General features: G+C 53.2%; 1 protein-coding gene across 2 annotated transcripts in view; it reads left to right on the plus strand.

Annotated features, from left to right (window-relative positions):
• The first annotated feature begins 11139 nt into the window (after positions 1-11139).
• PTCHD1 (patched domain containing 1) overlaps positions 11140-12040 on the plus strand; it is a 44694-nt gene continuing 43793 nt past the window's right edge. The window contains exon 1 of one of the 2 annotated variants that reach the window (XM_077807197.1): positions 11140-11759. In XM_077807197.1, coding sequence (XP_077663323.1) covers positions 11340-11759 — 420 coding nt within the window. In that variant the 5' untranslated portion in view covers positions 11140-11339. The remainder of the gene's footprint in view (positions 11760-12040) is intronic. The other variant, XM_077807196.1, reaches the window with a different exon arrangement.

A 12040-nucleotide genomic window follows, 5' to 3' on the forward strand; every position in this document is an offset into this window, starting at 1 on the left:
AGGCGCCACCCCACAGAGCCCATTGATCACGGTCCCCCGGCCAATCGGAGCTGCGGGAGCAGCACTCAGGCAGCCTGTGGAGCAGAGCCCCCTGCGTGCCTCTATGTGTAGGAGCCAGGCAGGGGACATGCTGCTGCTTCTGGGAGCCATATGCAGTTGCCCCTGACCCTGCTCCCAAGTTGGAGCACCAGAGCAGGGCAAGCCCCAAACCCCGCTCCGCAGCAGGAGCTTGAGGGCCAAATTAATATTGCTGGCAGGCTAGATGCGGCCCACAGTTTGCCCACTGCTGCCATAAGCCCCAGCCCACTGGTAGGCCAAGGCAGCAAGCAGATAGGCAGCTCTGGCCGGTATTCAGGACAGAGCAATAATGAGTCCATCAGCCCAGGCCCTCAGGCAGGGCAGGGCCACAAAATCAGGAGACTCTGGCCCATAGTCAGGACAGAGCAGTAGTCTAGATGCTGGGCCCTCAAGCAGAGCAGGGCAGCAAAACCAGGGAGTTCTGGCCTGCAGTCAGGACAGCACAGTAACAAATCTATTAGCCTGGCCCTCAAACAGGGCAGGGCAGCAAAGTCAGGCCTGTACTCATAACAGAGAAACAACGAGTCTAAGCCCAGGCACCCAAACAGCACAGGTCAGCAAATCATTGGGGGTCCTGGCTCTCAGAAACCACCCACAAACTACAGCCTCTTGGCCTGGGGTGGGGAGTCTGCTCCCCCCAGGGGTGGGATGGCAGGGGGATGCAGGCCCACCCAACTCCACTGCATCCCAGCCCAGGCCCTACAGTGGCAGACTGGTCTGCCACTGGGTCAGCAGGGAAATCTGACCACAACACACTGGCCATCTGTCAGTCAGCAACACAGCCAAATGATATTCAGCTCCCCTGGGCTACATCCTACACTCCCATTCAAGGAGGGTACCTGGGTCCCAGGGTCATCATCCATCTCACTGGGGTAAACAACTAACAGCAACTCCTCAATGTCTCCAGCAAACAGTAGCCCTGGGGGTCCCTCCATAGCTCAGGTACTGCAGCAGTTGCTGTCAGGGCTGAACTCCAGCAACAGATGAAAAATGTCCTTCTCCCCCTTTCCAATTGACCTGGAGGGCCAGCCTTTTATACTTCCGGTTCCTGTCCCGCCCCTCTGCTTCTGGTGGGGCAGGTGTGGGTGTCCCAGCTCTTCCCACCAGGGGGGGCTCACAGCTGTCCCTCCATCCATCGCCGAGGGAGGTCACATCCCCTCGCTACAGACAAGCAGAGCAAGGGGCAGCCCGTTTTGATGGGGTCTCATTTCTTGTGTGGTCTAAAGCATGCCAGCAGAATTCAATTGCCAACATTAAGACTGTGTCGAAAGTAAAATTGTGATTTTGTCAGACTCTCTTCTGACCTACTTACAACAATGATGATTGAGTTGTGTCTGCTCAGCAGCATTTTTCAAGCTACATTATGTCTGACACCAAAGTATGTACATGTCCATGTGTCCACCATGTGTCCCCTGGTGGCAGAATATGGTGTAATTTCCCTGCACTGGGGAGAGGTGGAATTTGATGGGGAAGGGGCATGCCACCAGCATCATGCAAATCTCTTCTCCAGGATGGCTCTCAGGATGACATTGTGCAAAAGACGTGAGGTGGTAGGACTGAGGCAAGAGTGGGAGGAGTGAGAAAGGCTCCAGATCTGAATCCTTCTAACCTCTCTGCCCGAGTAAAGTGATTGTTTTAGGATTGGGGGGCTGTAGGATTCTTACAGCGTTCATGCGCTTGGCAACATTCAGGGCACACCCTGAGTGTTGTGTAGGAGCAGTGCACACACGACTCCTCTCAAGGGCATGAACCTTGGAAACTCGCCCAGATGACATGAACCGTGGGAAGCCTCCCAGGACTGGGCTCAAGGCCCGAGAGCAAGGAATGCGGTAGATAGAAATTGGTAAATAACAATATTAAACAAAGCCAGTGCATTCCTTTTATCTGTTGGAGTATGTAATGCGCAGGAGGAGGGAGAGAAATAAAAGAAAGGGTGGAAAGCTGACAGGCAGACCAGCCCATCGGCAGACCAGCCTGCTTGCTTGCTTAAAGCTTTGTGCTGTCTTGTATTTGAACCGCAACAACTGGCGCCCAAACGTGGGGCCCTCAGCACTCACCTCGCCCGGCAAGGGTTTCAGACACGTCACTCATCCGCTTCGCAGATCCCGGTGAGTATTTTTCGTCGTGGTAAGTATGGGAAGCTCCCTCTCTGCTTTGCAAGTGCAACACTGCAATGAGCTACAGTATTTGCTGCGTAAGGCTCAGAATGATTGCCCCACTCAAGAACTCACTCTTCTGCTACAGTAGGTGAGTGCCCAATGCCCGTGGTACCCTAAAGCCGGAACCCTTAAGCTAGCGGACTGGTAGCGGTTGGGCCAGACATTGCACAAAGAGCCTCGGGCGCCCATGCAGGCTTTACATGCCTGGCACCTCTGCCGCGACGCGATACAGCGTGTCGCCTCGGAAAGACCCTCTCCCGCGCCAATAGAGGGGCTGCCGATCTCACCACCCCTGTCCGCTCCTGCAGCCATCCCTCCTCCTGCTTCGCCCCCAGTGCCTCAATTACTGCTGCCTCCTTTGTCTTCCCCTCTGGAGCCAGTGAGTGGTCACCATCCCCCCGTGGGGCCCCATGCTCCGGGGCCCCCCGGGGGGTCATCCACGTCTGCTCAGGGGCTTTCGCTGGTGCAACAAATGGTTCACGCAGCGAAGACTCGCCCAGATCTTACAACAGAGGAATTAGCTGATCTGGTCTCAGTTTGCCCGGTGACCTAGCAGGATGATGGCCAGGGCAACCAGCTTGCAAACTGGGTCAGTTTGCCTTACTTGGTGATCAGAGAGGTAAAGAAAGCGATTCGCGAGTTCGGCCTCACTAGCACGTATGTACGTGGTCTCCTTGAAGGGCTAGGTACTGGGTACACCCTGATCCCTGAAGATTGGAAGGCGCTGTTGCGCATGATGCTGACGCCCAGTCAGTATGTTATTTGGCTTAGTGAGTATCAGCAGATGGCGGAACGCCAAGCCCAGGTATATAGAGAGCAAGGTGTCACTTATGAGCAGTTAGCAGGGGAGGGCCCGTTTGCTACCGTTCAGATGCAGTCTCAACTCCCTCAGGCCGTCTTCCCCATTATTTCTGCCTGCGCCCAGCATGCTTTCCGGAAGGTCCCGGATTCAGGCAAGCCTACCAAAAGCTTTGCCAGTATTCGTCAGGATGCATCTGAGTCCTTTATGGATTTTACCAACAGATTGCAGGAGGCTATCCTCCGACAGGTAGATAACCCTGCGGCAGCTCAGCAGATTCTGTTAAAAATGGCGGTTGAAAATGCGAACGAGGATTGCCGCCGTGCTCTCCAGGCGACACAAGCCGCTGGCGTTCTAGAGCTGTCGGACATGCTGCGGGCTTGCCAAAATGTCGGCACACAAGCACATAATGCTGGGGTTCTGGCCGCCGCCCTGTGGAAAAGCGGGAAGGAGGGGAAGCGTTGTTATCGCTGTGGTAAGGAGGGTCACTTTCAGCAGGAGTGCCGCTCATCGACGGCGCCCCATCCGCCCCTCAAAGAAGTGCCCCAATTGTTGGAAGGGCTATCACTGGGCTAATCAGTGTCGTAGCAGGTCGGGAAACCACACGACGGGTCCCCCCCGAACCCAGGGCCAAACAGGGGTGTTCCCCTCACAGACAACTGTTCCTCTGCCTTAAAATCCATAGACTCTATGAGGGCGGCGACTGCCGGAGGTGCAGGGCTTGATTTGATTATGCAGGAGGACGCTGATTTTCAGTTGCCGGGGGAGGTTTGCGCCATACCTACACAGGTGACGGGACCTCTCCCTGCCGGATTTGTGGGTCTGGTTCTCCCTCGCTCACACGCTGGGAAACAGGGTTTTTTTGTCATCCCAGGGGTCATTGACGCTGATTACACCGGTGTTATTAAGGTTCAGGTGTGGACCCATCTTCCGCAGTCGCTCCCACGTGGACGGTCAATTGCACAATTGATTTTAGTCCCCTATCAGATCTCTCATAATCCCCCAAAAGATCCTCGTTTGGTGATCACACAAAAGGTGCCACTAATCGTACATCGTCTTAGCCGCTCTCGACCTATTGTTTCAGCTGTCACTCTTTTTACTGATGGCTCTCCACATCAATTAGGTGACCCCCCTCGTTGGCATTCTCGTTTTACGCTGCCTCAGCGTTCCGCGCAGCGCTCAGAACTGGCTGCTGTTATTTTGGCCTTTCAACCTTTTGCTGATTGTCCCTTTAATTTAATTGTGGACACCCATTATGTTTATCAGGTAATTGATCATTTACCCCTTGCCCTCATTACCCCTCAGGTCGATGCGGACCTTCTTCGCCTGTTTTTGTCCTTACAGTGTCTTATCACCACTCATAATTTCCCTTATTTTGTTGCTCATATTCGCAGTCATACCCCTCTGCCTGGGCTACTCACTGAGGGCAATGCGCACGCCGATCGCGCATTACGTGGTCAGGTAAATTCCCTTTTTTCTGACCCCATCGAAAGCCATTCCTTTTTTCATCAGTCTGTCTCTGCTTTGGCCCGACAGTTTCACATTCCTGCTGATCATGCACGTTCTATTGTTCGTTCCTGCCCCCACTGTGCCGCTGCTGCACCTACCTTTTCTTATGCCGTTAACCCCAGAGGTACCGCGGCGAATCAGCTGTGGCAAATGGATGTCACTCACGTGCCACAATTCCGCACCTATTCGTTTTTACATGTTTCCATTGATACCTATTCGGGATTCCTCTGGGCGACCCCACAGCGTGGGGAAGCCACTCCCAAAGTTATTCACCATTTGCTAGCCTGTTTTGCTGTTACGGGTCGCCCGACCCAGATGAAAACGGATAATGCCCCAGCCTATTGCTCCACAGCCCTCTCCACCTTTTGTGCCCAATGGGACGTCCGTCTCAAACATGGGATCCCTTATAATTCCACAGGCCAAGCTATTGTTGAATGTGCAAATCGCACGCTAAAAACCTTGCTTGACAAACAATTAAAACAAGGGGAGCTGCGTCTCCAAGCCTTAGGAGACATTCAGCAACAATTGCATGTCCTTTTGTTTATTTTAAATAATTTAACACTGAATACAGATCAGCAGACCCCCGCGGATTGGCATTTTCATAAGTCCGAGGTACTGGAAAGACCGCGTGTCTATTACCGTCAGCTGCCCGATCCGCAATGGTTGGGCCCAGTACCTCTAATCACTTGGGGTCGGGGATATGCTGCTGTGTCTCTCCCTGCAGGACCGTTGTGGGTTCCGGCCCGGTGTGTGTGACCGGCACTAAAACAGCATGGCGTGGCACCAGGGGCTGTTGAACCCCATTCCGGAGTTTTAGCTGACCTTGGAGGAGAACGCGGTGCCTCCCGGGTCAACAATGGCGGGACGGAGAAGGAGGAGACGTAGCGTCCCAAGCCAGCCCGTGACATGAGGAGCAGTGAAAGCATTGGTCACCACGGCTCAACGAAGACTGGCAGCAAACCAACAGCCAGAGACTCCTGAGACTCTGTCTGTGGCCATTCTCACCCAAATCACTGCTAATTCTGTATTGATTGTGTGCCTTATGTGCCTGCTATTTCCTGTAGAGGTTGACTCGGGAGCGCCTCCTCCGTTACGGACCCGAATGACATATAACCTATGGGAAAGATTGACTTCAATAGCAAATGTTACCCACTTTTGTTTATTTGATTTTGTAGCAGCAGAAGAATTGTTAGGTACGTGCCTTATTCCAGTATGTTGTCACCCTGAGGAAATTGGGAATGAGATGATGCTCGCTGCTTATGCGAACCTCTCTTCCCAGTACTCTAGCATGGCTAATTGGGGTCCGGCCAACTACACTTTACCTTCTTGGGCTTATTTCTTGCTGTTGCTGTGTGCAATGTATTTCCTTTTTGTTAAGGCTTTGTCGAGAACCACCCTGGCAGGCTCCACGAGTTATGACCTTGTCTGTCTGGGAATTAATGGCTTGCAAAAGCAAATTGATGGCTACATGAGTTGGCCGAGCACAAATAAAAAAGGAGGGGATGTAGGATTCTTACAGGGTTCATGCGCTTGGCAACATTCAGGGCACACCCTGAGTGTTGTGTAGGAGCAGTGCACACACGGCTCCTCTCAAGGGCATGAACCTTGGAAACTCGCCCAGATGACATGAACCGTGGGAAGCCTCCCAGGACTGGGCTCAAGGCCCGAGAGCAAGGAATGCGGTAGATAGAAATTGGTAAATAACAATATTAAACAAAGCCAGTGTATTCCTTTTATCTGTTGGAATATGTAATGTGCAGGAAGAGGGAGAGAAATAAAAGAAAGGGTGGAAAGCTGACAGGCAGACCAGCCCATCTGCAGACCAGCCTGCTTGCTTGCTTAAAGCCTTGTTCTGTCTTATATTTGAACCGCAACAGAGGGCTGCTGTAGTTTGGGACTGGATTAGTGACCCTGGAACTAATTAGATTGGGAATGGGTTGAGGATTTGGACCTTAAAGTCACATTACTGGAAGACCCCAGATTTACTTACCCAAAGTAAAACCCAGATTTGTGAATCAGCGGTTTGATATTAATGAGCAATACAATTATGTAGCCACATCATACAGAAGCACATAGTCACAACATTACTTTGTTACTCTACTAATTAAAAAACCTGACAAAGGCTAATACCAAAACATTGTTATGTGTCTGTGCAGGGCCAGCCTTTGGGGTGGGCCGCCAAAGAGGGCCAAGTGCCCAGGGTTTGGAGTCCCACCTGACCGGCTGAGGGCCAGCTAGGCTGATGGACGCGGCAGGCAGGCGAGCAGCAGTACTGGGAGTGGGGGAGCGGGGAGAGACCAAAGCTGCAGGGGACAGTTGGACGACCAGCCGTCCAAGCCAGGTGAACAGATGACTCCTCCTGCTCCACATGTGCAGCCGCTGATGTTCCTGCCCAGAGCTGCCCAGCCACTGGGACTGGGAGCGTCCTCCTGTCTGTTGGGGGAGGAGGGGCTGATGTCGGGGTGTCCCCTCACCCGTGCAGCTGATTTCCACTGAGCTGGGGTGATGGGACATGGGGGATCAGTGTGTGTGCTGCTGCCCCACTGGGTTCCGAGCTGTGGCCGCTGCTTGTGTCTGAACACAAGCCTTCAGGTTACTGACCCCGAGTGCTTTCTTAAAGAGCCAGCGCACTCATACACTCAGGCTCACACACATTCCCCTCAACACAACACACACACTCTGTCACACACACACACACATTCTCTCTCCCCCCCTCCCCCCCCCCGCAACACACACAACAGCAGGGCTCCCTGCATTCAGATCACTTCCCCACCTGGGCTGTGCTGAGGCATCAGCAACTGCTGCTCTCCTGCCCTCTCCTTAGGCAGCCCCGGGGGTGCATAGGGCAGAGGAGCAGCAGTCCAGGGGGGAGCAAGCAGCAATGCTAGCTGGTTTGTGCAGCCAGATGTGTCAGTTTCCCCATGTGCATGCAGGAGGGGGATACAGAGGTTAGGGGCTCAGGAGGGAGGTGCAGGGGTAGGAGTGAAGGGGGCACAGTGAAGGTTAGGGGCGCAGAAGAGAGGTACAGGGGTTGGGCTGAAGGGGGAACAGTGCAGGGGTTGGGGGGAAGGGAGGGAGGGTGGGGAGCCCACGGGGGACCAGGGGCAATGGGGAGCACCATGTCCATGGGGGCCAGGGGCACCAAAATGCAAGTTCACCCAGGGTCCCATTTTCCCTAAGGCCAGCTCTGTGTGTGTGTGTGTGTGTGTGTGTGTGTGTGTGTGTGTGTGTGTGTGTGACATTCCCAGTTAAAATAGCAAAGATCACTGTTCCACGCTGATGACAAATTACCATGCAAAGCATAAGGCGTGTAATGCAAATCAATTCTACACTGTAAGCCATCTATAGCTACAGAGAGATGGCATAGTCTAGTTGATAAGGCACTGGACTAGGAGTCAGTAGGCGTGGGTTTTATCCCTATCTTTGCCACTGACCTGCTATGTGACCTTGAGCAAATCACTTCTCCTCTGTTTCCCTTCACACCCTTTGTTTGTCTTGTCTCTTTTAGATTAAGTTCTTTGGTACATGGACTGTCTCTTACTATGTGTTTATACAGTGTCTAGCACAATGGGGCCTCTAGGCACTACCATCAAACAAATAATAATAACATATCAGTAGATTCAACAACATATATGAAATTGTATTATGGCAGGGTACTGGATATCACATTTGTTGCAACTGAAAAACACCTACAGACAAAAAAAGTATGAATTCTGGTGAAGCATTACAATTAATGAAAGCATGGCATGCAATAACTTAGTAGTGCCATACTGCTCAATCAAGCTCTCATTTCCATGGTTTTCACATTGGAAATCATCAGGGACAAGGTCTAATCCACATGAAACACAGAAACCAACTCTGCACTCAAGTTTGTATGGGGGTGATATGAAACTTTTCATATGCCAGCTGTCCATCAACAGACCATTAATCATCATTGTAGATCACACACTACTGAAAGCTGATATTGCCATGAATACCAGCTTATTGTACAATAACCAAGACATGAAAATGCCACTATTTGATTCAACAATATGTGCAAAACTAAATAGTCACCAAAAGTTTCCTTTTTCACTCATTTTAATGTTTCAGGGATAGATAGTAATTGGTTTATTAACAATAAAGTCTCTATGATTTGGGCAGTGATGGCTGGGGTGAAGCTAAGAAAGATGGTTTAACTGTAACAGAAATACACATATGTGGATATCTGGGTATCCAAATATGAAAGCTTTAAACTAGCTGCTAATGTATTTCTGATTTTTTTAAAAATGATTTTATATGGGTATAGTTACACCATTTATTCAGATTAGACTGTAGATGGAGCTAGGTATACAAATGTAATAGGTTATAATATTATACATTTTTTGAAGAAAGAAAGAAAGAAAGAAAGAAAGAAAGAAAGAAAGAAAGAAAGAAAGAAAGAAAGAAAGAAAGAAAGAAAGAAAGAAAGAAAGAAAGAAAGAAAGAGGCATTGGTAAGGTGCCCCATCAACAAAATCATTAACATTTATAACAGGCAGCAGATTTTTGACAGAAGCAACAGAAAATCTGTTAGTGAAAGAAGGGAAAAAATAAGCCTTAAACACCCAACTCAAGTTAAAATCCAGCCATAAAAATACTGAAAGGAAACCTGAATCAAAACCAAAATTTGAGTCACTCAAGAGAGACACTAGTATAAATCTTAAATGACTCATCTGCTCAGTACCCATACCTCACGCTATGTCATCTCCAAGGGAGAACCCCACTGTGACATCACTACACACCTACCAATTAATCAGAGGGGTGGGGGAAATGTCCAGGCACATGGGGATGCCTGTGTCAGTGCCGCTTCAACTTTTTATGGCACTCCTGCAGCCTTTGTATGCCCCACCCTCCCACGATTGAAAACCCCGACGGGAATTCGATACCCTGCTCCGATTTATACATTCCTTCGGCTCTGCATCGCCTACACCCAACCTCCTCCTCCCTCCCGATCAGCTGCTCAGCTCGCCCTCTCACACGCCGCTCGCAGACCCTTTCCCGCGGCCGGTGGCTCGCCAAGGGTGCGTTTGGGGAAGGGGGGTTTTGCTGCCGCTCAGGGCAGAGGCCAGGGGAAGGGCACCAGCTTCGGCGGGGCTTCACTTTGGCAATGGGCATGTGCAGACACTGTGCACATGCCCATTAGGGCCGCATGAGGCCGGGCGGATTCTGCTGTTCCACCGGCAAAGCCCTCGCACAAGCCGCATCCTGAGAGAGCGGCAGAGCCAGACAGGGGGAGACCCACGCTCGCACTCACACGCGGCCAGACAGGGCGGGTGGAGGAATCGCCTAGACGTTTCTGGCTCCTGCTTTCTCCAGCGAGCGACTCCCCCGCTGCATGTGTTGGCCAAGCTAAAGGATCGCGTGATCCCAATGAAATACACAAAACTGTATCTCTGTGCTGATCCTGTGCCGGGAACAATGGGACCCGCGGCCGCCGGCGTGGGGCCCAGCCCCCAAAACGTGCTGCTAAGAGGATTTTTGGAGAGGTGAGGCTGGAAACTTTCCGGAGGAGCGTGAATGTACCAGTGACATGCCTGGCTCCCTCCTTCCCTGAGCGCCTGGTGATTTTCTGATTGGCAGCTTGTCCCTTGGAGGCTCACGGCGGCGCTGTCATGGGGCTGACATAAAGCGGTATCATCAGGTCCTCTTATTTCAAAGTGTGTGTGGTGGGGGGCGAGAGTCCTCTGCCTCGATCGACTCCGTTCTTAGTCATTTTGCTTTGCAACCGATCCGCTGTGACTTCTTCCAGCCAAGTTCCCCGCCCGACAGCTGCGGGAGGCGGTCAGCAATGCAACCCACCCGCTCCCGCGGCGGCCAGCTCCGGCAGGCAGGACACTAGGAGCCGCGGCTGAAGATGGGGCGAGGAGGCACCGCGGCGAGCCGCCGGCTGCCCTGAGGACTGACTAATCGTTTTCTGGGCGGCGGCAGGTGGGGAGGCAGAAGGGGGCGGGGGGTGGGGGCCGCCTGCTGAGCAACTTGTGCTGGAAAAGCAAGGAAGGCAACTGGCCCTGCGCTCCACGCGCGGCCACCTCCAGCCCCTCGGTGCCACGGGGCGCTGGTGTGATTCCCTCGCAAGCGGCGATTCCCCTCCGACCGGCGCGCTGCTTTAAAGCCAGACGGCGCGGAGTGTGTGGCAGGGGGCGGGGGACTGGCCGCCCGCAATCCATTCAGCCCAGCCCGGCTCACACGGGGGATCTACAACCGAGCAGCCGCAGCCCCCCTCCTCCCCCCCCCGGCCCCCCACCGCAAAGGATCCGGCGTGTGCTGTGTGGGTCTGTGTGTGTGTGTGTGCGTGCGTGTGTGTGTATGAGGGGGATTGTTGTTGTTGTTGTTGTTGTTGTTGTGGCGAGCACGCCTCCCCTAGCCGCTCCATGAGGGGGAGTGGGCGCTCCGCTCTCCTCGCTGCCTGCGCGGGCTTGGAGACCAGGCGGCAACCAGCGGCCAGCCCCCGCCTCCCCGACAAACTCGGCTGTGCTCTGGCGACAGCCGCGGTGGGCTCGGGGCTTCTGGCGCTCGCCCGTGCTTCCCTTCGCCGCCCCAGCCCCGCTGCCCTTGGGTGCCTGCTCCCCGGGGCCGGCTGGCGGGTGGAAGTCAGACAATGAGGCGCTGGGAAACTCCTCTAGGGCACAGCCGCCTTCCGGGAGGCAACGAGCCTTAGCAGCCCCCCCAGCGCACACACCCACCGAGCGCCTCGGCTCGGCCGGATTTTTTTTTTTTTTTTTTGCCCGGGTGTATTTCAGGCCGGAGGGGCAGCTCCCGTCTGCCTGGGCTCCCCCGATGATTTTGCCTCGGCTCCGGGAGAGCTTCAGATCGCACCTCGCCCTCCTGAGCTCCCTCTGCACTAGGATGTTGCGGCAGGTTTTGCACAGGGGGCTGAGGACGTCTTTTTCCAGACTCGGCCACTTCATTGCCAGTCACCCGGTGTTCTTCGCCTCCGCACCTGTGCTGATCTCGATTTTGCTGGGCGCCAGCTTCAGCAGGTACCAGATCGAGGAGAGCGTGGAGTATCTCCTGGCCCCCAAACACAGCCTGGCCAAGATCGAGAGGAACCTGGTGAACAGCCTTTTCCCGGTGAACCGCTCCAAACACCGGCTCTACTCTGACCTGCAGACCCCTGGGAGGTACGGCAGGGTCATCATCACATCCTTCAGGAAGGCGAACATGCTGGACCAACATCATACTGATCTGATCTTAAAGGTAAACCTCTGCTGTATTCCGAGTTATTCGCCTCCTCCACACCTCATCTCTCTCTCCATCCCATGCCTCTTCTTTGAGCCAACCTTCCCCACCTTCCCAATGTGTGTTATAATAACACAGACACTGTCCAGATACACATTTATGCCTCTTGGGGTATGCCCTACCTTCCATAGACAATGTGTGTCTTGTGAACACAGCTACTAAGTCACATCCCAGCAACAGTTGGGATGACTACTTATTTTAAAAATCAGAAATCTCCCGTATTTGTGGATGAAATAACC

The sequence above is a fragment of the Eretmochelys imbricata genome, chromosome 1 (genome assembly GCF_965152235.1).
Source record: "Eretmochelys imbricata isolate rEreImb1 chromosome 1, rEreImb1.hap1, whole genome shotgun sequence".
In the NCBI taxonomy this organism is placed as follows: Eukaryota; Metazoa; Chordata; order Testudines; family Cheloniidae; genus Eretmochelys; species Eretmochelys imbricata.